The sequence below is a fragment of the Ursus americanus genome, chromosome 23 (assembly GCF_024610735.1).
Source record: "Ursus americanus isolate L20-20 chromosome 23, mUrsAme1.1.p, whole genome shotgun sequence".
NCBI lineage: Eukaryota > Metazoa > Chordata > Mammalia > Carnivora > Ursidae > Ursus > Ursus americanus.
The window spans coordinates 17,130,144-17,155,154 of record NC_142149.1 but is presented as its reverse complement, the minus strand read 5'-3'; the positions used below and the strand labels follow the sequence as shown (position 1 = coordinate 17,155,154).

The window sequence follows — 25,011 nt, the reverse complement described above, 5'->3', positions numbered from 1 at the left end:
GGCAGAGGATAAGCAGACTCCCAGCGGAGCAGGGAGCCCGATGCGGGGCTCGATCCCAGGACCCTGAGATCACGACCCGAGCCGAAGGCAGACGCTTCATCGACTGAGCCCCCCAGGCGCCCCCAGAGGTTGTTTTTGAAGCTTTTTACGAACATCTTTACTGAGACACAATTCACCTATCACTGAATTAACCCACTTCAAGTGTATGGTTTAACAGTTTCAGTGTGTTCACCGAGTTGTGCAACCATCACCACAATCTAAGTTTAGAACGTTTCACGACTCCAGAAAGAAAGCCCGTGCCCATGAGCGGTCACTCCCCATTTCCCCTCAACTGCGCCGGTTCTGGGCAAGCAATAATCTACTTTCTGTTTCCATAGATTTGTCCATCTGGACATTTCATATAAACGGAATCTTCTAACACATGGTCTTTGTGTGTTACACACTCTGCCTTCTTCCCCTTAGCACCATGTTTTTCAAGGTCTGTCCACGTTACAGCAGCCATGAGTACTTCATTCCTCTTCATCACTAGATGGTAACCCAAGGTGCGGACGTACCACACTGTTTCTGTGTTCACTAGCTGACAGGCATTAGGGCTGTTTCCCCTTTTGGCAGTTTTGAATAACGCTGCTGTGAACATTCATGTCCGAGATTTTGTGTGGATGTATGTTTTCCATTTCCTTGGGCACATACCTGTGAGTGGAACGGGCGGGTCATATGGTAATTATGTCTAACTTTCTGAGGAATTTCCAAATTGTTTTCCTAAGTGGCTGCACCATTTTACATTCCCACCAGCCGTGTATGAGAATTCCAATTTCTCCGCATCCTCTCCACCATTTTTTTGCCATCTGTCTGTCTGCTGACAGCCATCCCGATGGGTGTGAAGTACCATCTTGTGGTTTGGGTTTGCAACCTTCCCAATGTCTAATGACACAGCAACCTTTCTTGTGCTTCGTGGACATCGGTCTTGCTCTTTGGAGAAGTATCTATTCAAATCTTTTGCCCATCCTTAAATTGGTTTGTCTTTTTGTTCTTGTGGTATAGGCTGAATTGCGTCCCCCACAAAGATATGTTAAAACCCCAACCCTCAGGATCTCAGGACGTGACCTTCTTTGGAAGTGGGGTTGTTGTAGATGTAATTAGTTAAGATGAGGTCATGCGAGGGGAGGGTGAGTCCTTCATCCAATGTGATCGGTGTTCTTATAAGAGGAGAAAAGACACACACACACACACACACACACACACACACACACACACAGAAGAATCCAAGTGAAGACAGACACAGAGCGAGAAAGCCACATGATGACAGAGGCAGAGCTTGGAGTGATGGGTCTTCGAGCCAAGGAACACCAAGGATTGCTGGCAACCCCGAGCTGAGAGAAGGGCGCAGAACAGATTCTTTCTCAGGACCTCCAGAAGATTCCTGCCAACATCTGGATCTGGGACTTCTAGCTTCCAGGACTATCAGAGAACGCATTTCTGTTGTTTTGAGCTATTGAGTTTATGGTACTTCATTACAGAGGCCTTAGGAAACAAATACAAATTGTAAGGGTTCTTTATATACTCTAGGATACAGGGGATACTAGGCCCATACAATATACATGGTTTGCAACTAATTTCTCCAATTCTGGGAGCTGTCTTTTCACTTTCTTGGTGGTGCCCTTTGAGGCACGAAATTTTAAAATTCTGCTTAAGTCCAATGTATCTATTTTTTCTTTTGTTTCTGCCTTGGGTGTTATATGTAAGATGCCACTGTCTAAGCCAAGGTTGCAAAGATTTGCTCCTATGTTTTCTGCTAAAAGCTTTATAGTTTTAGCTCTTACATTTAGGTCTACAATCTATTTTGAATTAATTTGTGTGTATGGTGTGAGGAAGGAGTCCACCTTTATTCTTTTGCATGTGGATATCCCATTATCCCAGCACCAGTTGTTGAAGGGCTGTAGAATTTTTCAGCCCTGCTTACAGGGTTTGAGATGAAGGAGGCATGGGTGAGCAGGACCCAGAGTCCTCACTGGCCACCTCTGCTGGGGCTCCTCACTTCTAAGCAGGCCCCTGAAGCCCCAGGCAGCCAGGCCCTGCCCCTTCCCTTCTGTTGCTGTCCGAGCCTGAAGTTGCTCGCTGGCTGGGAGAGGTGGGGTGGGTCTGGGGTCAGGGGATTGTGGGAATGGATTTTAGCTTTTTTTTTTTTTTCTTCATTATTTCAAGGACTCCCTGCCTTTCTGTGCCTAAGCATGGGCGGGCAGAGGCAAGAAGCTGGTTGGACTGCCCTAAGTGGCTATCTATACAGAGGAAATGACTCACACAAGGGGTGGGCCCAGCCCAGCTGTTTTGTTAAGTGTCACTAACCTCACCCTGAAGTTGTTATTTCCAAACCCTAAATCAGATTGCCCTCCCTGCTCCCAGAGACAAGGAAGGGGAGCAGGGCTGGGACTGCTCTAGAAGGGTCAGTTTGGCTGGTTTAATCCATTCTGATGCTATATGGATCCTTAAGCTAAGAGTGGAGAGCTCTGAGTCAGGAGTGTGGGGGCCTCACAATGCTGGGCCTCCAGGGCTTCCTCCCAAACCCCTCAGAATTAGCAGGTGCTTCCTCCTGCCAATGACAGAACGTGTCAATCAGGGTGGCGACCTGAGGACCATCTACCACACAGGGTTCAGAACAAAGCCTGCCTAGGCCACAGAGACCCAGGGGAGCTCCCTGAGGAAAACGGACAGGAGGAGCCTCACACAGCCTGGTGTACATACCTGCGAAGTCTTGTGGCCTCCCAGCCCCAGCTAATGGCTCCAACGGGAGAGACCACTATTCCCTAAGCCTCAGCTCCGGGGTCGTCCATCGCCTCCTCCTGGAAGCTTTCCTTACTATTCCCCAGTCTACACTCCTCCCGCATCCCAGCTGGGTCAGGGACCCCTCTGGCTTCCCATGGCATTCTTTGTCTACCCCCAGCCTAGCACCTATAAAGCCATTTGCAATTTTTCCTTTTTCTTTATGCCTGGCACAGCGTTATAACAGATGAGGGACTAAATCTTGACTATCCAAATGTCTTTAGTACGAAATAAGTAGCGTGGGGCAAGGGGACTGGAAGGAAGGAGACAAACGTGAATTGTGAGGTGATGTACGTTCATTGGTGAGGGGGGCTTCTCTCTCCGAGGAGGCGAGGGAGACTACTAGGAAATGTTCAGACACAGTCCAGTGGCCACGGGTCAGCCACCAGGAAATGATACTCCAGAGAAAATCTTTTGTTCTCTTAGGCAATAGAGAAAAAACAGTGGGAACACTGGGTCCTTGGAGCTTTTGTGCACAGGCCTGGACGGAGCTCCAGCCCCCCCTCCATGAAGTGGGGAGGGCAGAGCGCACCACTGTTGCCCTTCTCCCTCCCCTTTCCTACTACCTTCCTACCTTCTGCTCACCCAAGGCCCCACATCTGGCCAGTTCCCTGCCCCTTTAACAGTAGGGAAAACCACCACCGACCAAGGGTCTAAGCCAGAGCAGCGCCTGCCGCTAGGAACCCAAGTCAGAGATACTAAAGGTACAGGATGCTGTAAACAACAGCTAAGTCTCAGAGGGGAGTCTGGCTGAGGAGTGAGACACTAGGTGTCTGCACTGTTTTCAGAAAAAGCGCTTTTTGTCCAGTCTATCCTCATTACATCAGGCAAAGAGATTTTGCCTGTACTCCTGTCTGGGGGAAGGGACCACATGCCGTAGGCGGTGATGAGGGGACCACATGCGGGCAGTGATTAGGATGAAGTTTTAGAATTCAAACTCTCCTCTGGAGTGAAACTGAGAAATCAGTTCACAACCCCCCAGACTCCACAAATAAAAGTCCCCTTAGCTCCCCCACGGCCTGCTCCTTTCCTTCGCAGTACTTGTCACCAGCGTAATTATGACATGAGTAATGTCTTGTCTAATCCAGTGTCTGTCCCCAAGGAGCAGGGCCCTTTTCCATCCTGTTCCATCACTGTACCAAGCATGGTGCTTGGCCCAGAGCAGAGCCTTTGTGTTGAGTGAATTTAAAATAATGTTTTTTTTTTTTTTAAAGAAAGACTGAATGGCTCTCATGGTTATACAACTTGACAGTGACCACCCTCTACTCCCTGCACTGTCCACCCCATGCCACCCAAGTGTCAAATAAATAGCAGTGACTAAGTGCCAGAAGCACAGAAAGAAGAGAACTACAGAGGTGACACACAGGGCAGGGCACCACCCTGTCCAAAGGCTGGCAGTCCACCGGGCCAGCGCGAGCAGGCGGGCTGCACAGCAGGGCCCAGAGGCTATCTACTGAGTGGGTCCTGTGACTCTGAGCAACTCGACTCCCGTGAGGCCTGCAGGGAGGCAGAGCCTACCCTGGTCAGACCAACCTGCCCACCCCAAGCACTTGATGGCGAACTTCTCAGTGTAAACTTACAAGTTAGCGTCTCGAGAGTCTCTGGAGAGTTCGAGAACCATTAATTATGCCTCTACTCTCCCAGGTACAGTGCTCGGAGCTAACATTACAGAAGGGAGCAGACACGTTCTTTCATATCATGGAGCTGATATTCAAGTCCAGAGTCAGAAAATAAACAAGTAGACAAACTGAGAGACAATATTATTTCATACGGTGATGAGTGTTACAAACAAAGTAAAGCAGGCAAATGGGAAAGGGAGTCTCTGGGGACGGTACTTTGTGAGGCAGGGTGCTCAGGAAAGGCAGAGACAAAGGCGAGGAAAACGAGCAAGCCAGGCAAGGGTCCTGGCAGATGGAACAGCCAATGGAAAAGCCTGGGGCTGGAAGGAGCTTGTTTTGTCAGAAGCTGCAAGGAGGCCACAGAGTCAACACTCGGTGAGCAGAGGAGGAGTTTGGGTGACAAGCTGCCCTGTCCCATCAGCTCTCGGACCCCGGCAAGACAGGATGTCTGAGCCAATGCAAGACAAGTCAGATCCTGGACAGGAGTGAATTCAACTTGGTAAATGCCACTCTGTGGAGCCCTGCTGGGGCACACAGCCATACACCGTAGGGACAGCCCTCTGCTGCCAGCTCAAGCCAGGGGCTGCGGAGCCTTTCTTCTTCGCTGATCAGAGTGTGGTGACAGTCATCTGCTCATAACCTTGACCCTGTGATATTCTGTGATATTCTGGGCCCTGATGCAATCTTCAGGATAGTAAAAATGAAGAATGTGACCCTCACTTATACAGTGACATGATTTATAAAGTCAGTCAATAAATGGTGTTGGTCCATCATATATTCATATGGAAAAATAGGACTTTTGACTCCTACCTCACACCATACACAAAAATTAATCCCAGAGGGATCATAAACCTAATTGCAAAAGGTAAAACAGTAAAGCTTCTAGATGAAAATACACGGGTTTTCAGAGCCTCACAGCTTTGGGTAGACGAAGAGTTTTAAAAATAGACACAAAACATATTAACCACAGAGAGATCGATAAATCGAAGATCATTAAAACCAAGAACTTCTATTCCATAAAAGACACCATTAAGAGATTTAAAAGGCAAGCCACAGACTCAAAGAAGACATTTGCTATATGTATATATGCTATGTATTTTTTCTCCAATAAAAGACCTATCCATAATACATAAAGAGCCCCTACAAATAAATAAGGAAAATACACACAACTCAATTTAAGAATGAAACAATGACTTAAATGCTTCCAAAAGAGGACTGGCCAATAAGGAAACGAAAAGGTATCAAAATCTTTGGTCATCAGGGAAATGCAAATTAAAACCACAGTGAGGGGCGACTGGGTGGTGCAGGGGGTTAAGCATCCGACTCTAGGTTTCAGCTGAGGTTGCGATCTCAGGGTCCTGGGATCGAGCCCGGTATCCAGCTCTGCGCTCACCGAGGAGTCTGCTTAAGACCCTCCCTCTCCCTCTGCCCCCCCCCCAACCCGGCTAGCACGTGCTCACGTGCTCTCTCTCAAATAAATAAAATCTTAAAAACAAAAAAAACCATGGTGAGATACCACTACAAACCTTTTAAAGTGGCTAAAAGTAAAAAGACTGATGATACCACTGGGTAGGATAAAGAGCAATGAAAATGCTCGCGTATTGTTAGTGTGAGTACAAGTCAGCACAAGCCCTGTTAGAAAATGCTTGGCAGTATCTACTAAAGGTAAACATATGCCTACCCAATGACCTGACAATTCCATTCCTAGATATATACCCACAGAAATGAATACAGAGGTTCACCGAAAGACAGTGCAAGACTGTTCACAGCAGCTTTCGTCGTAATAGCCAAAACCTGGAAACAACCCAAATGTCTGTTAGCAGGAGAACGGATAGATGCACTAGGATACAGTCTTACAATGGAATACTACAGAACAATGGAAAAGAACAAACCACAGCCTCATGCTAAATGCACAGGTGAATCTCACAGACAAATGCTCAGTGAGAGAAGCAAGAGTACATATTGTATGATTCCAATGATATGAATGAAGTTCAACAACAGGAAAAATGAATCTATGGGGCTAGAGGTCAGGATGGAGGCTTCCTTTGCAGGGGAACAACGGGAGAAGGCAGGAAAGAGTGTTCCGGTGGCTGGAAAGTGTCTATATGTTATTTATTTATTAGTTTTTTAAAATGTTATTTTTAAAAAGATTTTATTTATTTGAGAGAGAGAGAGCACAGGCAGGGTGAGTGGCAGGCAGAGGGAGAGGGAGAAGCAGGGTGCCCGCTGAGCAGGGAACCTGATGAGGGGCTCGATCCCAGGACCCAAGGGTCTATATTTTAATCTGGGTGGTGGTCACAGACTGTACATCACGTAATAATTATTCACTGAGATGTGTACTGAGGATCACTTTACATCACTCCTCAAAAACCTTCTAAAGGGAGAAATTATAGTCTTTTTAACAAATGGTGCTAGTATGACTGGCTATCCATATGCAAAAGCATCAAGCTGGACCCCATCCTTACACCATATACAAAAACCAACTCAAAATGGATCATGGGGGGCGCCTGGGTGGCACAGTGGTTAAGCGTCTGCCTTCGGCTCAGGGCGTGATCCCGGTGTTCTGGGATCAAGCCCCACATCAGGCTCCTCTGCTGTGAGCCTGCTTCTTCCTCTCCCACTCCCCCTGCTTGTGTTCCCTCTCTCACTGGCTGTCTCTATCTCTGTCAAATAAATAAATAAAATTTAAAAAAAAATGGATCATGGATCTAAACAGAAGAGCTAAAACTATAAAATTTTTAGAAGAACACATAAGAGCAAATCTTTGTGACCTTGAATTAGGAAATGGGCATAGATACGACACCGAAAGCACAAATGACGAAAGAAAAAACCAGATAAATTGGACGATGTCAAAATGGAAAACATTTGCACTGTAAATGATACCACCAAGAAAGTGAAAAGACAACTCACAGGATGGGAGAGAATAGTTGCTGATTATATATCTAAAAAGGGTATAGAATCCAAAATATATAAAGAACTATTATGACTCAATAATAGAAAGATAAAAAAATCCAATTTAAAAATGGGCCAAGGTTTTGAGTAGACATTTCTCCAATGCAGATATACAATGGCCAAAAGGCACATAGAAAGATGATACTTGACATCATTAGTCATTAAAGCAAAGCAATCAAAACCATAATGAGATACTACTCCTCACCCCCTAGGATAGCTGTAATAACAATTTTTACAGAGACAATAAGTGGTGAGGATGTAGAGGAAAACACTGCTGGTGGGAATATAAAATGGGGTAGCTGCTTTGGAAAACAGTTTGGCAGTTCCTCAAAAGGTTAAATATAGAGTTACCATGTGACCGAGAAATTCTACTGCTAGGTATGCACCCAACACAATTAAAAATATATATCCACCAAAAACTTGTACATGAATGTTCACTGCAGTATTATTGGTAACAGCCAAAAAATGGGGCAAAAACCAAATGTCTATCAACTGATGAAGGACAAAAATAAAATGTAACGTGTTAATGCAACGGAATCTACAATGAATTATTACTCGCTGAAGTACAGATCAGGCTACAACAGGGATGAATCCTGAAAATGATATGTTAGTTGGAAGAAGCCGGTCACAAAAGATTACATATTACATGATTCCACTTTCATGTAATATCCAGAAGAGCAAATCTATAGACAAAGGAGATTAGTCGTTGCCAGGGGATGAGAGGAGTGAGGCCAGGGGAAGGAGAGTCGGATGGGGAGTCACAGCTAATGGCAAGGGGGTTTCTCTGATGGGGGATGAAAATGTTTTCAAGTTAGATTGTAGTGATAGTTGCACAACTTTGCGAATATATGAAAACAATGGAATTACACACTTCGATTAGGTGAATTATGTTGTATGTGAATTATATCTCAAAAAAGCTGTTAGAAGAAAGGGTGTGTGTGTGTGTGTGTGTGTGTGTCTATTCTATTTCACAGCCTTGGCCCCATCCTGAGTATAGGATCTGGAAGCTATAGGCCAGATGAGAGATGCACATGGATGGAGCTGAAAAAGCAAGACTATCTCCCAACATGAACCCCAGACAGCAGCTGGGATAAACTTGGGGCTTTGTGTGTCCATGTGCACACGGGCATACGACTTCCGATCCGGGCTGTTCATGACACAAGAACAAATGTGAAATGGCAAAAGAGCCTGGATCCACAGCTTTGATGATAGTTCTCAAGCCTCTGACCCACGGCTCTGCCCAGAAGATTCCCAGGGCTGGCTTCCCTTGGGTTATTAACAAAGTAGACTGGCTTATATTAGAACAGCACTGCCTAACGGAAATAGAATTCCAGTCACGTGTGTCATTTTAAATGTCCTACTAGCCACATTTTTAAAATGTAAAAAGAAACAGGTGAAATTAATTTTGATAATATATTAAACCCAATATATCAAAAATATTTTCATTTTAACATGTCATCAATAAAAATTTATTGAGCTATTTCACATTCTTTTTTTCATACTAAGTCTTCAAAATCCAGTGTTTATTTTACACAGCTTATCTCAGTTTGGACTAGCCACATTTTAAGTGCTCATTCAGCAACCACATGTGGCTCATGGCTGCCATATTGGACAGTTAGTTCTAAGTCTGGTTCATGTTGCAAGATGAGTATTCTCAAAGCCTGATATTTTAGAAAATACAAATTTAAAAATAACAAGCGGGGCGCCTGGGTGGCACAGCGGTTGGGCGTCTGCCTTCGGCTCAGGGCGTGATCCCGGCGATCTGGGATCGAGCCCCACATCAGGCTCTTCTGCTATGAGCCTGCTTCTTCCTCTCCCACTCCCCCTGCTCGTGTTCCCTCTCTCGCTGGCTGTCTCTCTCTCTGTCGAATAAATAAATAAAATCTTTAAAAAAAAAAAATAACAAGCGCTAAGGAGGAAACCAAGGCTCAGTGAGGTGAAGCAGAGGTTAAGAGCAGAGCCTACAGTCAGATGAGAATGATCTCCACGGGGTCGACGTGAGATGACAAGAGACACCTATGGGAAGGGACTGGCACAGTGCCTGGCTCACGCTGGCCAAGAGACATGAGGGGCTGATGAGGAGAAGGCAGAGACCGCTTGGGGTCAAGAGCCGGAGATACCCTGCCCCAGCTGAGACGTTTCCCCAAGGCTGCCCCCTGAAAAGCGTGCACACTCACTGGACTGGTGGGTGAGGACACCCCAAGGCTCCGCGCAGCTCCGTCATCCTCCGGGGGCTTCTGCTGGCCGCTCCCCTGGCCCTCTGCTCTGGCCGCCTCTCGCACAGGACTGGCAGGCGGCTGGGCCGAAGCACTTCCCGAAGGGCCAGCGTGGGCAGTGCCTGACTGCTGCAAGCCCAGGGTGCCAGGTGCCGGCGCGGGCGGCTCCTGCTGGCGGTGCCCGTCTTGAGTCGCAGGGGATGCCTGGGCCGGGAGGGGCTCTGCGGGCACATCACACAGGCTGGGCATGCTGGCCTCCGGGCCGGGGAGGGAGCGTGAGGCCCGCCCCATGGCAATCTCCGCTTCTCCGCTCAGTCCGTTGGCTGGCACAGAGTTCACCTGAGCTTTGCTGAATTCCGACAACACCCTAGAAGGTTTTAAACAAAGACACCTGTGTGACAGGTTGCCCGTGAGAATGCCCAAGGCTACCGGGGCAGTGGTAAGAATGGAAAACTGCTGTTTTGTGATTTCAGAAACAAAACCAACAACGCCCTCCGCATCATCCGCTGCTCCCCTGCCTCCGCACAGTCCTCCTCCGACTCGCCTCACGAAATTTCTCCCCGGCGGGGACCTAGGCAGAGCGGGTGCCGAGTGAGCCGGGCTCCCAGGATCTCCAGTGCAAAAGCTCATGAGGCGGAGGAAAGGACTGATGTGAAGGGAAAGGGGCTGCCCTTTGCTCTTGCTTTCTGAACAGGCTACTGCGGGCCTGGAGAGCTTGCTCAGCCACGTGGCCAGCTGGGTGAGCAACCGTTTCCTCAAGCTGCGGGGGCAAAGCCCCGGGGAACAGTGCCTCAGAGCGGGGCTCCCCAACAGCACAAGCGGCTGAGGCACCACGAACCCACCCCCCGGGACATGGACTTAGGGGAAGTGAGAACCCACTCTGTTCCTGGAACAGTAACTGGACAGCAGGGTCGGGGTGAGGTGCAAGGGCTGGGCCGCCTCGGAGCCAGGCTATATGTGGGGTCAGAGAAGCCTGCCGTTCCCAGGAACCGCCTCCAGAGAACAGTGTACCCCAGAGATCAGGCATGAGTGCGTGCACAGGTATACGCCGGGGTGTGGACCCCCTTACTCCTCCAATGGGACTGGCTCTTCCTGCCCCTCAGGGGTGCACAGGGAATGCAAGGAGCCAGTGTTACTGCCTTTGTGCACACATTCATGCACACACACATGAAAACATACTCCTGGGCCTTCTAAAATGTGCACTGGCTAGGGGCTGCACCCCCTTCTCCTGAGGCTTCTGAGAATCCAAGTTCTGTTTCTGAAGTAAACCTATCTGCTGTCTCCTCTGCTTAGGAACCCAGGAGAGGATGTCATGGGCAAATGCAAGTTCATGTGGCAACAAAGCCAGCTGGGCCCAAGAGATCGCCCCTATCTGCCCTTATGGCTTAGACCGGGTCAGAAGATACGTCAAACTCCCCTTGATGTCAGCTTACGGAAATGAGGATTTTAGAATTCAGAACTTGATGTCTTCTAGCTGAGCGCTGCTCTTATGTACAACGTCAAAACCCTAAACAACATTTCAGGACATGCTAGCTAGTCAAGCATTGGTGACCAACCCATGCATTTATGGGCAACTGATTTTCAACCCAAGACACTGCAGTGGGGGAAGAATAGTCTTTTCAACAAACGGTGCTGGGATAAGTGAACAGTCCCATGCGAGAGAATGAAGCCACACTCCTATCTCACACAATATAAAAAAATGAACTCAAAATGGATCAAAGACCTAAAGGTTAAGAGCTAAAACTATAAAACTCTTAGAAGGAAATAGGTATAAATCTTTGGATCAGGCAATGGTTTCTTTTATGACATTCAATGGATAAACACCCAATAAAAAATAGGTTAAGTTGGACTTCATCAAAACTAAATGCTTTTGTGCTTCAAAAGGATACTATCAGGGAAGTAAAAAGACCACATACAGAATAGGAAAAAAATCTGCATATCTTATATGCAAGTATTATCATATATCTGATAAAGGTCTAGTATCCAGAATATACAGAGCTCTTAACAATTCAATAGTACTAGAACAAATAATCCAACTGAAAAATGGGCAAAGGAGGGGCTCCGGGGTGGCTCAGTCAGTTAGGCGTCTGCCTTCAGCTCAGGTCATAATCCTGAGGTCCTGGGATCCATCCCCGCATGGGGCTCCCTGCTCAGTGGGGAGTCTGCTTCTGCCCCTCCCTCTGCCTCCTCCCATCTCCCTGCTTGTGCTCTCTGCCCTCTCTCTCTCAAATAAATAAATAAATAAATACATAAATTTTTAAAAAAAGAAAAGTGGGCAAAGATTTGCAGAGATATTTCTCTACAGGTATACAAATGGATAGCAAGTACATGAAAAGATGCTCAATACCATTAAACAGCAGCGGAATAAAAATCAAAACCATAATCAAAACTTTATGCCCCACTGGGTGTTATACGCAACGAACGAAACATCGAACTTTACATCAAAAACCAGGGATGTACTGTATGGTGACTAACATAATAAAAAAACATATAAAAACCCCCCAAAACCAAAAAAAACCTTTATGCCCACCAGGATGCCTATAATAAAACAAGACAGAGAATAACAAGTGTTGGCAAAGATGTAGAGGAAATGGAACTCTGACACACTGCTGGTGGAAATGTGAAATGGTAGCTTCTGTGGAGAACAGTTTGGTAGTTCCTCAAAAAGTTAAACACAGAGTTACCATATGACTCAGCAATTCAACTCATGGGTAGATACCCAAGAGAATTAAAAGAATGCCCACAGAAAAGTTGTACATGAATGTTCACAGCCATATTATTCATAGTAGCCAAAAAGTAGGAATAAAACAAATGTCCCCTAACTGAAGAACAGATAAACAAATTGTATATCCGCACAACGGAATATTATTCAGCCATGACCCATGCTATAACATGCATGAGCCGTGAAAACATGCTAAGTGAAGGAAAGCAGTCACAAAAAGCCACATACGATTCCATTTATATTCAATGTCCAGAATAGCTAAATCCATAGCTAAAGGGTAAGGGGTTTCCTACAGGGTGATGAATGCGTTCTTCAATGATACCGTAGTGATGTTGCACAGCCTTGTGAATATACCAAAACCCACCGAATTGGACACTTTAAGATGGTGACTTTCATGGTAGGTGAATCATAGCTCAACAAACAAGGAGGTGACCTATCAGAAGAAGTTGTAAATGTGTTGGTGGACTAGTTATGGGGGGAGGCAGGCGGATGCTGGTTCTTGCTCTCAGCCTCACTCTGAAAACAGGCCAATGAGAAGCCAAGAGTACAGCTTGCAGCGAGCAGGCACTGAGGCACTCGTGGGTTCTGGACACAAAGGGGTAGTCTCCACAGGCAGACAAGGGAGGGACATTTGCTAACCAACTGCGTGTGTCCAAACTATTGTGATGGAATGGGGCCATTCTGAGATGAACTAAGGAGGCAGATTTTTGACAAATGGTCCCTGTGAGGTCCCAGCTGCTCGTGGAGTTCTGAGAACTGGGGTGGTGACTGATTTACAGCAGGGCTCCAGCGTCCTGGCTTTGGCTGACACACTGCTGTGGCCCCCCGTAGGTTCCTAAAGTTCATGGACTTCCTGTAAAACATGCGTGGTAGCAGCACCCACCTGTTAGGACCATGCTCAAGGATACGTGACAGAACACAGGTAAACTGCTTAGTAGGGTGTCTAGCACAAAGCAAGCACTCAATAAACATTAACCTCAATCTGTTACTGTGGCTTCTTATCATCACTGGTAAGACTGCTTAGCCTCCATGGACCCGAATATAAAAATGTATGGAAAGGAGCAGAATTACGGAAATATTCACTAGCATTACCAAAATGGTTATCAATGATCAATGAATCCTCATCTGTTAGACAAATTTTAATGACAGAGTAGACTGGGTATTGGAATAAAGAAATGCCACCCAGCAGCAAGAAGCCTGTGTGATAAAGCAGAGCTTCTGCCAAATCAACGCCAAGGCCAAGGTGAAATCAAGTTCACAGAGCCTCACCAGAATCAGTGCTGGCCGCCAGGACCCAAAGAGAGTAAGAGAGACATATACGTCAAGTGCAAAAAAGTCCTAGAGGGTTTTTTTTTTGTTCTGTTTTTTTTTTTTTTTTTTTTTTAAGAGTTGAGATTTTGAAGGAAAGGCAAAAGAAAATTTTCAAAACCTTTGAAGAAAATGCAACATTGGACTGAAACCACTGCAGTCCATACACTTTTGTTCTGTCCAGCTCAGGGCACTGTTTTTCTTTTCTTTTTTTTTTTAAAGATTTTATTTATTTATTTGACGGAGAGACAGCCAGCGAGGGAGGGAGCACAAGCTGGGGGAGTGGGAGAGGGAGAAGCAGGCTCCCAGTGGAAGAGTCTGATGTGGGGCTCGATCCCAGATCGTCAGGATCACGCCCTGAGTGAAGGCAGACGCTTAACGACTGCGCTACCCAGGCGCCCCACTGGGCACTGTTTTTCAAAAACTGTCTATTCAAAAATTCTAGAACTTTGTGCTTTCATTTAGAAGACACTGTGGAAAAAAAGATGCATTCTATACATCTGTATATATGTGTACGTAGAGGTGTAGGTGTGAAATAAATAAAAGCATGGGCCGGAGGATCAGGATGACCACGTCATAACGCAGCCCTGCCAAGAGATTCCGAGCCCGCGCTTCTCCTGAGCATGTGGACCTGCACCGTTCGGCGGTCAGGGGTGCTCATAAAGGCACAGCGGCGGGCTGCATGTGCGAAGAATCATTTCCCCCAAGAGAAGGCCTTATGACAACGACATTTGACAAATACCGCCAACCACGGTTTTGCAGCTGTGTGTATTGAGACAGGTAGTAGGAGAACCGACATCACAGGGACGCCAGTAGTAAAATGACAAGGACAACACCTATCGAACACTCACCCTGTGTCTGGCACTGCTCTGAGCACTTTACATACCTTATTAATTCTCCCTCGCATTAGTATCCCCATTTTGCAGATGAGAACATCAGTGTCAGATAGGTTGAATAAACGCGAAGCCGGCTAATGGAAGACTCCAGCGGTCTGGCTCCTGACTCCACGTTCCTAACCACTAGACTGCAGTCGTGCTTCTCAGTGATCACTATGATTCAGACCCAGCCAACGCAAAAGAATCTATTCAGGGCATCAATCCTCCGTTCACAAAGCAAACTGCAATTTGCTATTAATCATTTCATTTGGAATATTACGTGTTTTGTACTTTATGTTTAATTTGTCAATGTTTTGATTTTACAGTTGGAGGAGTTTTAAGCCCACGGTATTTATGCCTAATTTTAAGTTACAAATATTGAAGTAATATAATAAAAATAGGAGAACTCTGAAAGGTCAATGAAAGTCTTTACTCTTAAGACATACCCTCTAAGAGGGGCTGGCATCTGGGGTTGCACAAACAACGGCCTTCAAGCCTGGCTCTCACCGCGACGGTGCTCGGTGTGTGTTTGTGCATCTGTGAGCTCCCAGTGTGTGTTGGTTCCTCGCACCACTGCCCCGCGCTGGTCTGTACGCCCTGACCCTCTTGCCTCGAGTTCTTCCGTAACGCCAGGACAACACTTCCCACACAGGGTGGACAGTCACTGACTCAGTGACCTGAAGCTGGAGTTTTCCAATCACAAGATTCATGAAAGATAAAAGCAAGACACATGACGAAGACACATGGCTGGCCTGTGGGGGGAGGGAGAGAGAATGAAGGGCTCAGACAGGTGAACGAACCTGGGCTCAGACAGGTGAACGAACCTAAGTCACGCCACCAGCCCAGCAGAAAGGTGGGGATTGCTCCTTTCCAGCATGTTCTATCTAAATTCCTCTGTTTGATGTTTGAAAGTTCTATCTAACGTGCCCAGTGCCCAGAAGTCACTTCAGGGCTCTACCAGATGCTGTTACATGTGCAACTCACTCCCGGGCATCTGATCTGATTTCAGATAGCCCTGTGAAGGAGTCTCCATTTTAAGATTTATTTATTTGTCAGAGAGAGAGAGAGCACAAACAGGGGGAGGGGCAGGCAGAGGCAGAGGGAGAAGCAGGCTCCCCGCTGAGCAAGGAGCCCGATGCGGGACTCGATCCCAGGACCCTGGCATCATGACCTGAGCCGAAGGCAGAAGCTTAATGACTGAGCCACCCAGGCGGCCCATGGAAGTCTCCATTTTAAAGATGAAGAAACAACCTGAAAGAGTCAGCAGTTTGCCAGCCGTTACTGAACTTGCAAGTGGTGGAATAGAGCTTGAAATCAGATCCACTGCAAGCCAGTCCACACTGGCACCCGATCTGGTGTTATTCCTGCACCGGCTGGGAACCCTGTAAAGGCCTGAACCAAGAGGGTGGGGGCACCCAGAAGCAGACAAGAAGGTCCTAAACACAGGCTGGGGGAGCATGGGTCTGGCTGAAGTGCTTAATAAAATTTACCATTTTCTACCTATTACATGAGCAAATATCCAAAAGTTTGATAATACTTTCTGCTGACAAGGCTGAGAGGACAAAGGTACATCCCTGATGGAGGGTAATTAGGCATATCTGTGAAAATCACACATTAAGGTATCCTTTGGCTCAGCAATTCTGTTTCTGGGAATTTACGGAACAGAGTTACTTGCATAGAATTAAAAGACTAACATACACGAGGTTATTTATAGAAATAGTGAACTCCAATGCCCATTAAATACAGGGCTGATTAAATAAACTAGCCAGCGATGGAAAAATATGCAATAAAAAAAAAATAAAGCAGCTCTGATAGGACGCTCCATAACAAAAACTCTGATATGATCTCTTCCAAAACAAGGTGTCAAACAGTGTATTTAGAATAGCTTTTGTGGGAAAGGGGGCAAGGATAAGAAATAAAAAGCATTTTAAAAATCTGTACATTCATATTTGTTAGAAATGCATTTAGAAACATCAGAAAAAAATGTAAGGAATTAATAATTATGGTGACAGAAGTGTGAAAGATTTCTCACCATATACGTTTTAGACTTTTTCTAACCATAAAAACAGATTATCTATTCAAAAATTACTGGTAAAAAGCCTGGATGAAGAAGGCTCTGTTGTGGCGAGCAGGGCATCACACAGAAATGGTGAATCACTACGTTGCACACCTGAGACTAACAGAACATTGTGCATCAACTATACTCAAATTAAAAAAAATGTTTTAAAGAGAAGGCCCTGTCCAGGCTCCCTTCACTGTTCCACAGACTCTCCCTCCACAACCCTGCTTGGCCCCTTTGTCTACCATCTCCTCCAGGCATCGCTCAGGGTCTGTGCCCTTCCAAGGCCTTCTGGGAGGTCGCAGAGGAGGAGCCTTATCCATTATGCTTCACGGCATTTTTTGGAAGTTGTAAGTATAACCCCAAACTGTTAGCTTCCTTCCCTCTAGAGGCAATAGTATTTTACACTGTGCCTCAGAAATGACGTGACCTGCTGAAGTTCACCCAGCGCCAGCACTGGATGGAGCCTGACCCAGCTCTGAGCCCTACCTAAATCCATTCTCCTCACTGCCCCACGTGGCCTCCAGTTACAGGTCTCAGCAACTCCAGTCCCTGAGGAAGAGAGACGATGTCCCCTTTTTCTTTATGCCCTTACAGAGGTCAGTGCTCAGTGACAGGCAGTCACATGCTATAGGAAGGGAGACTCAAAAGAGGAAGAGGTGGAGGAAGGAAGGAAGAGAGTGGGGGAGGAGCACTCACTCTTGCAGAGATGGGTCTGAATCCTCAGCATTTGCTGTCCCCGGGTCTGAGTCGTAGGACATGGGCTCCTCAGAATGGTCTGGACTCTTGGAGCCATTCTCTTGGAGTAAGCAGCTATCAGAGTTTAGGCTGCAAGACAGCTGGGACGAACTGGCCGTGTCCAGGCTGAGGGAGGAGGCCGTGAGCTTCCTGTTCCGTCGGATCTTGTGGCCTGAGTGCTGGACTTCGATGTCCTCCGAGCCTGAGGAATGGGAAATCGAATCCAGAGACTCTTTCCGCTGTAGTTCTGTCCCAGAGGTAGTGAGGGGGTCGAGCTCAGAGAGCGGGCAGAGGCCGGAGAGAGCCAGCGGGGTAAGCGTCCACTCGTTTAAGATGGCAGACTTGTAGGAGAGCTCGAAGGATAAGGATGTCAGTCCCTGCAGGAAGCTGAGGAGGAACTCCCCCTCCTCGGCGTCTCGGAGCAGGGCTGTGGGCTGGTAGTACTCGCACAGGCGGGCCGGCTCCTGGAGGAGCAGCTTCAGGTAGCACTCCATCAGGCCGTCGTTGAGCGCCAGCCTCAGCCAGGCCCGGCAGCGGCCCACGTCCGTGCTCACAAAGACCAGGTGCTCCAATTCCGAGATGATGTGTCTGGGGATGGGGAGGACAGGCTTGTTACCACTGAGGTCTTGTTTCACCCACTGGTTAGCAAGAGCCCATAATAACGATTGCCCAAACATACAGGCTTGGAAAAATCGTGAATAATAGTGCTCTACGGGGAATTCAGAAATATTAAGCTATAACCCCCAACTTTTTGAGGCTGCTGCCATGAAGGATAATTGCCATTTTCATTACAACTACCTGGGGGCCCCTGACATCATGTGCTCATCCAGCACACATGTGATGAGCCCCTAATTGCAAGGTTTTTGGAGCTGTGAAGATACAGGGTAAAGACATGGTCCTGCCCTCAATCCAGGTAACCACCTTTCACAGGCACACTGAGGTGAACCCTGTTGTCAGTAGAGCTGGGCTGGGAGTAGGCAATCATTTCCAGGTCTCAGTAAGAAAAATGCCATAGAAAAGGCAGTATGTGAGCTGGGCTGCGAGGGATTTCAAGAGGCGAAAACGGAAGGAGAACTTTCTAGGCACAAAGGACTGACAGAAAAAAGGCACCATGGGTAGGAAGGCGACAGCTCTGTACCAGAAGTGGCGAGCACTCCGGTTACAACACGGGGAGGAAGAGTGGGGGATTGGGTTGTGAAGTCAAGTAATGCAGGGTCTTGAGTATCCGACTGGTGAGGCAAAGCGGGCCAGTGGTCCCCACGCCTGGCTGCGCATCGGAATCACCTGGGAACTTGGTCAGGATACAGATTCTGGGGCCCCAACCTAGTGAATCAGACTCCAGACTAGCACTGGAGAGCCTGAGGGTTTTCGCACAGGGAAGTGACTTGACCACAGTTATGCAGCCTTCTTGGTGGGCCGCTCTGGATAAGCCCAGATCCCACATGTACCAAACTGAGTTCCTGAATCCTTGATCTGACGTAAACTCCCCTCCTCTGACTACCACGGTGCCCTGCGCGTGTCTCGCCCGTGGCAGTGCAGACCGTGCTCCGCGGGGCTCAGTGAATGAGCCCTGGTTAGCTTCAGCTGACTGGGCTAAAGACAGAACGAGATAAGGAGGGCACTTAGAAAGCCACCGTCACCCAGGAGTGGGGTAGGAACCTGAGATAGGGGAGCGGCAGTCAGCAGGAAAGGGAAGACAGAGACTGACAAGGCACCTCGGGCCAAAGGTGGCATTAAGTAGCCCTTAGAGGCACAGTGCCAGCTACTGGCGCCTCAGCCTGGGCGGTCCGCGGCCGGGCCACGGAGACAACCGTCCCAGGGTGAACAGTCAGATGATCTGGATTCCACTTTTTAAAAAAAAAGCCACACCTTGTAATGAGTATAATATTTAGCAACATAGATGTTCAAACATTCTAAGACAGGGGCAGCAAACTTCTTTTGTAAAAGGCCACAGAGTGAAGATTTTAGGCTTTGCAGGCCACACATTCTCTGCTGCGACCACCTCAGTTTGCCATGGTGCGGTAACGGTGCTCCTAAGGGGGACCGGCGGGGGCGTGCAGCAGCCCCAGCCACCGCCTGGGGGCTCCTGAGGCTTGGTCTAACAACAACCCCTACCTCACCCATCTCTGTTCTAGAACACAGTGTCTCTGTTGCTTTCCCGTACAGCTGGCGAGGGAGAGCCCCACGGCCCCCACTCGGAAGCTCCTCCCCACAGCAAAACCTGCCCAGCTAATCTCACTTGTGGGTGATGGCTTTCAGAAGGGGCCAGAAGACAGGCTGAGGAAGAGGCTTCTGGTGGGCGCTTTTCTTCCTTTTCCCTCCAGCCTCGGCTCGGATGTGCTTGGCGTGCAGGCCGTGGATAAACACGGCCTCCAGGGCACTGCACATGGCGTTGGCATCTCCGTCTTCGCTGGTGACCGCCGTGTCCGAGGACACGTACTGCTTCTGCAGCGCCTTCACCGATCCCACTAGCTTCTTCTTGATGACCTAGACAGCGTCAGATGTAACACAGCCATTAGACGATCCTGCAACGTGACGGCTTAGCGCCACATACACACGCACCCACACGTGTGCACGCGTCTATGTGTGTGTCTGTACAGCAAAACTCACACAAGCTAATTATAGAAAACAAAGACAAAGCATAGAGAAGAAAAGGAAAATCACACACTTACACCACCCAGGCAGGGGTACTGATATATATATATATATTTTTTTCAAAGATATTTGTGTATTTTTGTTCTGTTCTATTTTTTAAACTGAACTTCAAAGGAAAACAACAACAACAACAACAACAAAAGAAACTGAACTTCAGTGAATTGATAGCCAGAAATCTTGTCTTGAAATACGGGCTCCATCACAGTTACAGCTACAGAAGCTCGGGGAAGCCACCTCGGGCAGCGGGGAAGCGGGCTACCTTATTCATGTGACTACGGTCCCACCAAGAGGCAACAAGTGCTGCTTTCGAACAAAAAGACGGGAGCATGGTCTACACTGAGAAAGAGCCTCCACGGGGCAGTCAGAGGCCCAGGTTAGTGTCAGTTCTGTCCGGTCACCAGCTGGGTCCCCTCGGACATTTCGGTGAACCTCGCTGAGCTTAGTGTCCTCGTCCGTTAAACAGAAAGCATACTTCCTGAACCACAGCACTGCAGGGACGACCTGGAGGGCAGGACAGGTCTTTTATTCATCCTTGTGTCCTCGACACTTGGCACGGTGCCTGGCACTTGTAAGTACTCAGTTAATGTTTGTTTAGTAAATAAATTATAAAATACATACATATAGAATCCTTTGGAAATATAAGGACTGTTCAGTCATAATATAAGCGTGTCAAAATTACCTAAGTGTTTGGAAAAGGACTAGAAGGGAATGAAGAGAAACTGGTTTGAATTGTTCGCTGACAGGATTATGGATAAATATTTTACTGTTTTATTTTTATTTTAGCCCAAACAGTTCATGTTAATGTTCTCTGCAAAGTCAAATGTTCTTTTTTTTTTTTTTTTTTTTACAACAGCTTTAATGAGACCTAATTTACATAGCATAAAATTCACTCAAAGTCTACAGTTCAGTGGTTTGGGTATATTCACAGAATTGTGAAACTACAGCCACTACCTCATTTTTAGACATGTTCACCGCCTCAGAAAGAAACACCATGTCACTCCCTAGTCGCCTCTCCCCCAACCCCTAGCAACTACTCATCTACCTTCTGTCTTGACGGACTGACCAATTCTGGACATTTTGTACACATGGGGTCATACAGGGTGCAGCCTTCCGTGTCTGGCTTCTTTCACTTGTCGTATTTCTAAGATCTGTCTACACTGTTACATGTATCGGGACTTCACTCCTTTCTATTGCCAAATAATATTCCACTGTGTGGACACCCCACATTTTATTTACCCATTCACTGATTAATAGGTGTTGGGGTTGTTCCCACTTTTGGGCTATAATGCTGCTACGGACCTTCATGCACAAGTGTTTGTGCGGACGTAAGTCTTCAGTTCTCTTGCGTACAGACCTAGGGGTGGAACGGCTGGGTCATGTGTAACTCTGGGTTGAACTTTTTCAGGAACTGCCAAACTGTTTTCCATGTTGGCTGCACCATGTGACATTCCTGCCAGCAATGTTCTAATGTCTCTATAAGGCCAACACTTAGTATTACGTCATCCCAGAGGGTGTGAAGAAGGCTCTTGGGATTTTGAATGCATTCGCCTAGTGTCTAATGATGTTAGGCATCTCTTCATGTACTTATGGGTCATACGTATGCCTTCTTTGGAGAAATCCTTGGTCTTCAGGTAGCCTATATTAAATCACCATCATCTTTTGTAAATTCCCATTTTATCACCAATCAGATGTTCTAGAAGGGGCAGGATGTCCTCACAGCCTTCTTCTGTTATAACTTTCTCAACCTGAGGCCTCGCTTTCTGGACAGTCCTCGTTCATTTCGAAGTGAAAAAAATCAATGAAATGGCTGTCCCGTGCACCCTTCCCCACCCTTGAGCCTCCCTTGCTGCCTACCGGGATGGCAGCCCGGGGGTCCAGTCCATTCTCCACCACTGAGAGCATTTCCACGCACACAGCAGCTCCCTCGGAGAATCACATGACACCTGCAGAGACAGATCGCGGCCAGATGAGCAAGTTCCAGCTCACCACCCCCAGCCAATTCTCCCCCCAGCCCCAGCAGGCCGCAGGAGGTCAGCCCATCTTCCTCAAACTGCAATGGAAGGGCGTTTGAATACAAAAGTAAAAGCTAAGAGTGGATTTTAAGGAAGGAAACGAGGGGAAAAAAACACAAATCTGAGGGCTCATATCTCAGGAGGTGAGGAGTCCTGTGTGCCGTGGGTGGGTCCAGCCCAAGCAGTGCAGGGAAAGGGCTCGGGATTCCACACCAAATGCTGGCCTGAAAAGCAGGGCACGCAAGGCTGATTTAGCCACGGAGCTAAGGGTGCAAGGGGGATGCTGCAGCTGAAGGTGCCAAGGGCCCACCTGGACCAGGAAGCAGGGGCTCACGATTCACATTCGGGGCCTGGGCCCTGCAACTGCCCCCTCTGACTCCTGTCCCAGTCCGGTGTCTGCCAGCTGACAGGGACAGGAACAACTGAAACAGCTTCCAAAGGGAGGGTTCTCTGACTACATAACTGCTTCTCCTTCAGGCGCAGGGTCTAAGCTGGAGCAGCACAGGGATGTGTCTAAAGGGAAATGGGTTTGACTCCCGATTTGCCACTAACCAGCTAGGCATGCCGGGGCACCGTATCAGACCTCTCTAATGGACATACGGATATGGAAAATGCCTAGCGCAGGGCCTGAACGCACTAAGGAGAAACGGCGTCTACAACCCTAGTGTTTGTGGCCATCTAAACCTACAGGCCAAGGCTGCCAGGGCCTGAGTGCGCATGCACAGAAAGCTGCAGTAACTCCCTCAGGCTAAATCCCTCAGGGCACTTGCTTCCTCCTGGGGGGTGGGTGAGGTAGGAGGGCTTCAACCTGAGCCCGAGGGGGGCTGCTGGCTGGCCTGGCCCTATCCCATCCACTTGGATGGACCAGGATGGCGCCAGCACCTTCCCATCTAAACACATCTCTAGTGACTACACAGCCGAGCATGAGGGGAACCAAAAAACTGGTCATCGCTGTCTCTGTTCTCAAAAACTCAAGGCCCAAAGAAGTTAATAAAACCAAGGCATGCTGAATGGATTTTGTACTCTTTACATATATTGCTTCTTGCACTCCTCCTATCCACCCTAGGAGGGCTGTTTTAGTATCCTGATCTAACAGATGAGAAATACAAGCTGACCCAGGTCAAGGAACTTCCCAGGATTCCAGGGCTGGTAAGTGGCAGACTCCACCACCTCCCACTAGGATGATGTCAAACCTTCTGGAAGAGGCAAATGTGAGCTAGGGCCAAGGGGTGGGTAGGGAGGGAGCAGGGGCGTCTGGGAGGAGGGCTCTTCAGCTGGGGGCCCAGGTGAGGGGCGCAAGGGAACATCAAGGTCAGCCTGGCGGGAAAGACGAACAGAGAACAGTGGAGCATGGAGAACAGCAGGGCGTTAGATGCTCTGATTTAAGCCCTGGCCTCTGGAGCTGGCTGAGGGTAAACAGGACCCAGAACCAACTTTCCTCAGGAAGGGCATACAGAGGGAGGTAGGTGTGCATGGGGGATGGCCCCCACAGCACCAGCCCTGGTCAGCACATGACAGATTGCCGGGAAGAACGCTGGCCCCCTGGCCACAGCCCCTGTCTGACTGCCTCTCCCTTTACCACATTCCCGGCTCCTACCCTCCTGGAGTTCTCAGGACCCTCCCCTGCAGACCAGCTCCATGCTCGGCCACCAGGGATATGGGAAAAGGGGATGGGCTGCAGTCAGAGTCCCTCCTGAAATGGTGCCCGATCCTGGAGGCAAAGTTTCTTCAAGGCTACCCTATGGAGCCCTGCAGGTCAAGTCCAGGTTCTCTGGCTCCAAGACCCTGGCATCCAATCCCTTTCAGTAATTCCAGAGGCCTAAGGCCTCCCTTCAGGCCTGTCCTTCCAGACAAAGCCTCAAGCTCCAAAACTGCCCTTCTCTCTGCCAGCCTTATGACTTGGGCCACAACAATTTGAATAGTAGGTCCATTAAGGCCTCATTAATTAACAGACCGAAAATAACAGAGTATTCATTGGAGGGAGGGAGGCTTATCAGTAAGTGGGTGCTGTGGTGAAGTCAGGGTCTGCTAAAAAAAACAAAGTCAACAGATGCTGAGAGGTCAGAGCAGGGCCAGATAGGAGAAAACTGTGGCCTAAAACAAAGTATCAGAAAAGCCACAAAATGACAACAGTGCAGAGAAATCCAGGAGAACAGCCACTTGACAATTCACAAAATAGAATGAGACTTTGGGGTCAGGCCAAAGTTAAGGGCGCACCTTTCTTTACAAGAAGCCGAAGCACCCTACCGAGGCCTATCTGTTGCCTAATGCCTCAGGGAGGCAGGAAACCAGCTCTGAGGCAGGAACGTGACAATCTATGAGATCTCTGGGCTCTGGGTCTCCTGACTGCTAGGTCAGCACTCCAGCAGGCTCCTGGGCGGCCCAGACCCCCAATCTACCATCCTAAGGGACTGGCTTCACTTCCTATCCTTGGAATAGTCTTCACTGACACCAAGAACCAAACCAAAGAGGGGTGTCTCTTCAGGAGACCCAGGCTGGAGAGCAAATAGAGAGCTTCAAACATCACAAGAGCAGTTGAGCAGAAAAGGTGAGTGGTGTCTGCCTTTAGGAAACTCCAAGCCATCCTAAGTCTACCTCTGGCCCTCAGTATTGATTCACCCTGGCACAGGATCTCATTCTCTAATCTCATTTAATTTTTAAAGCAATCCTGTGAGAGGAGGCTGATTATCCCGTATTTCACAGAGGAGAAAACTGAGGCTCAGTAGAAATGGGCCTCAGGTAAGAGAATTCTCTGGTTCCCTCATTCCAAGTTCTGTGCCTTTCACCAGATCAAACTGTCTCAGGTCCTTGGTTCAAAGAGCTGCAGGCAAACTTATTACTCATAGACTGTTCAGGCGCCTTCAGAAGCTCCATTTTATCAAAGAAGGCATAAAACCAACAAGAAACAATCTTGCTCATCAGACCTGTAGCATACCGAACAGGGAAGTCCCCACACACTCAGGTGCCACATCTCCAATAGCTGGTTTTATAAATGGAAACAGGCACTGGGACCCCGACCTTCCCAGAAAGGCCAATGG

The 25,011-nt window shown here is 48.0% G+C and overlaps 1 protein-coding gene across 10 annotated transcripts in view; it reads right to left on the bottom strand.

The window, feature by feature from the left end:
- The window catches only part of PLEKHM1 (pleckstrin homology and RUN domain containing M1), a 44,809-nt gene that overhangs the window by 16,554 nt on the left and 3,244 nt on the right, over window positions 1-25,011 (bottom strand). For 7 of the 10 annotated variants that reach the window (XM_087854279.1, XM_087854275.1, XM_087854282.1 and 4 more), the window contains 4 exons: window positions 21,792-21,904; window positions 19,546-19,793; window positions 17,268-17,894; window positions 9,566-9,971 (listed from right to left, as the gene is read on the bottom strand). In XM_087854279.1, coding sequence (XP_087710405.1) covers window positions 9,566-9,971; window positions 17,268-17,894; window positions 19,546-19,793; window positions 21,792-21,863 — 1,353 coding nt within the window. In that variant the 5' untranslated portion in view covers window positions 21,864-21,904. The remainder of the gene's footprint in view (window positions 1-9,565; window positions 9,972-17,267; window positions 17,895-19,545; window positions 19,794-21,791; window positions 21,905-25,011) is intronic. The other 3 variants (XM_087854281.1, XM_087854280.1, XM_045813858.2) reach the window with 1 other exon arrangement.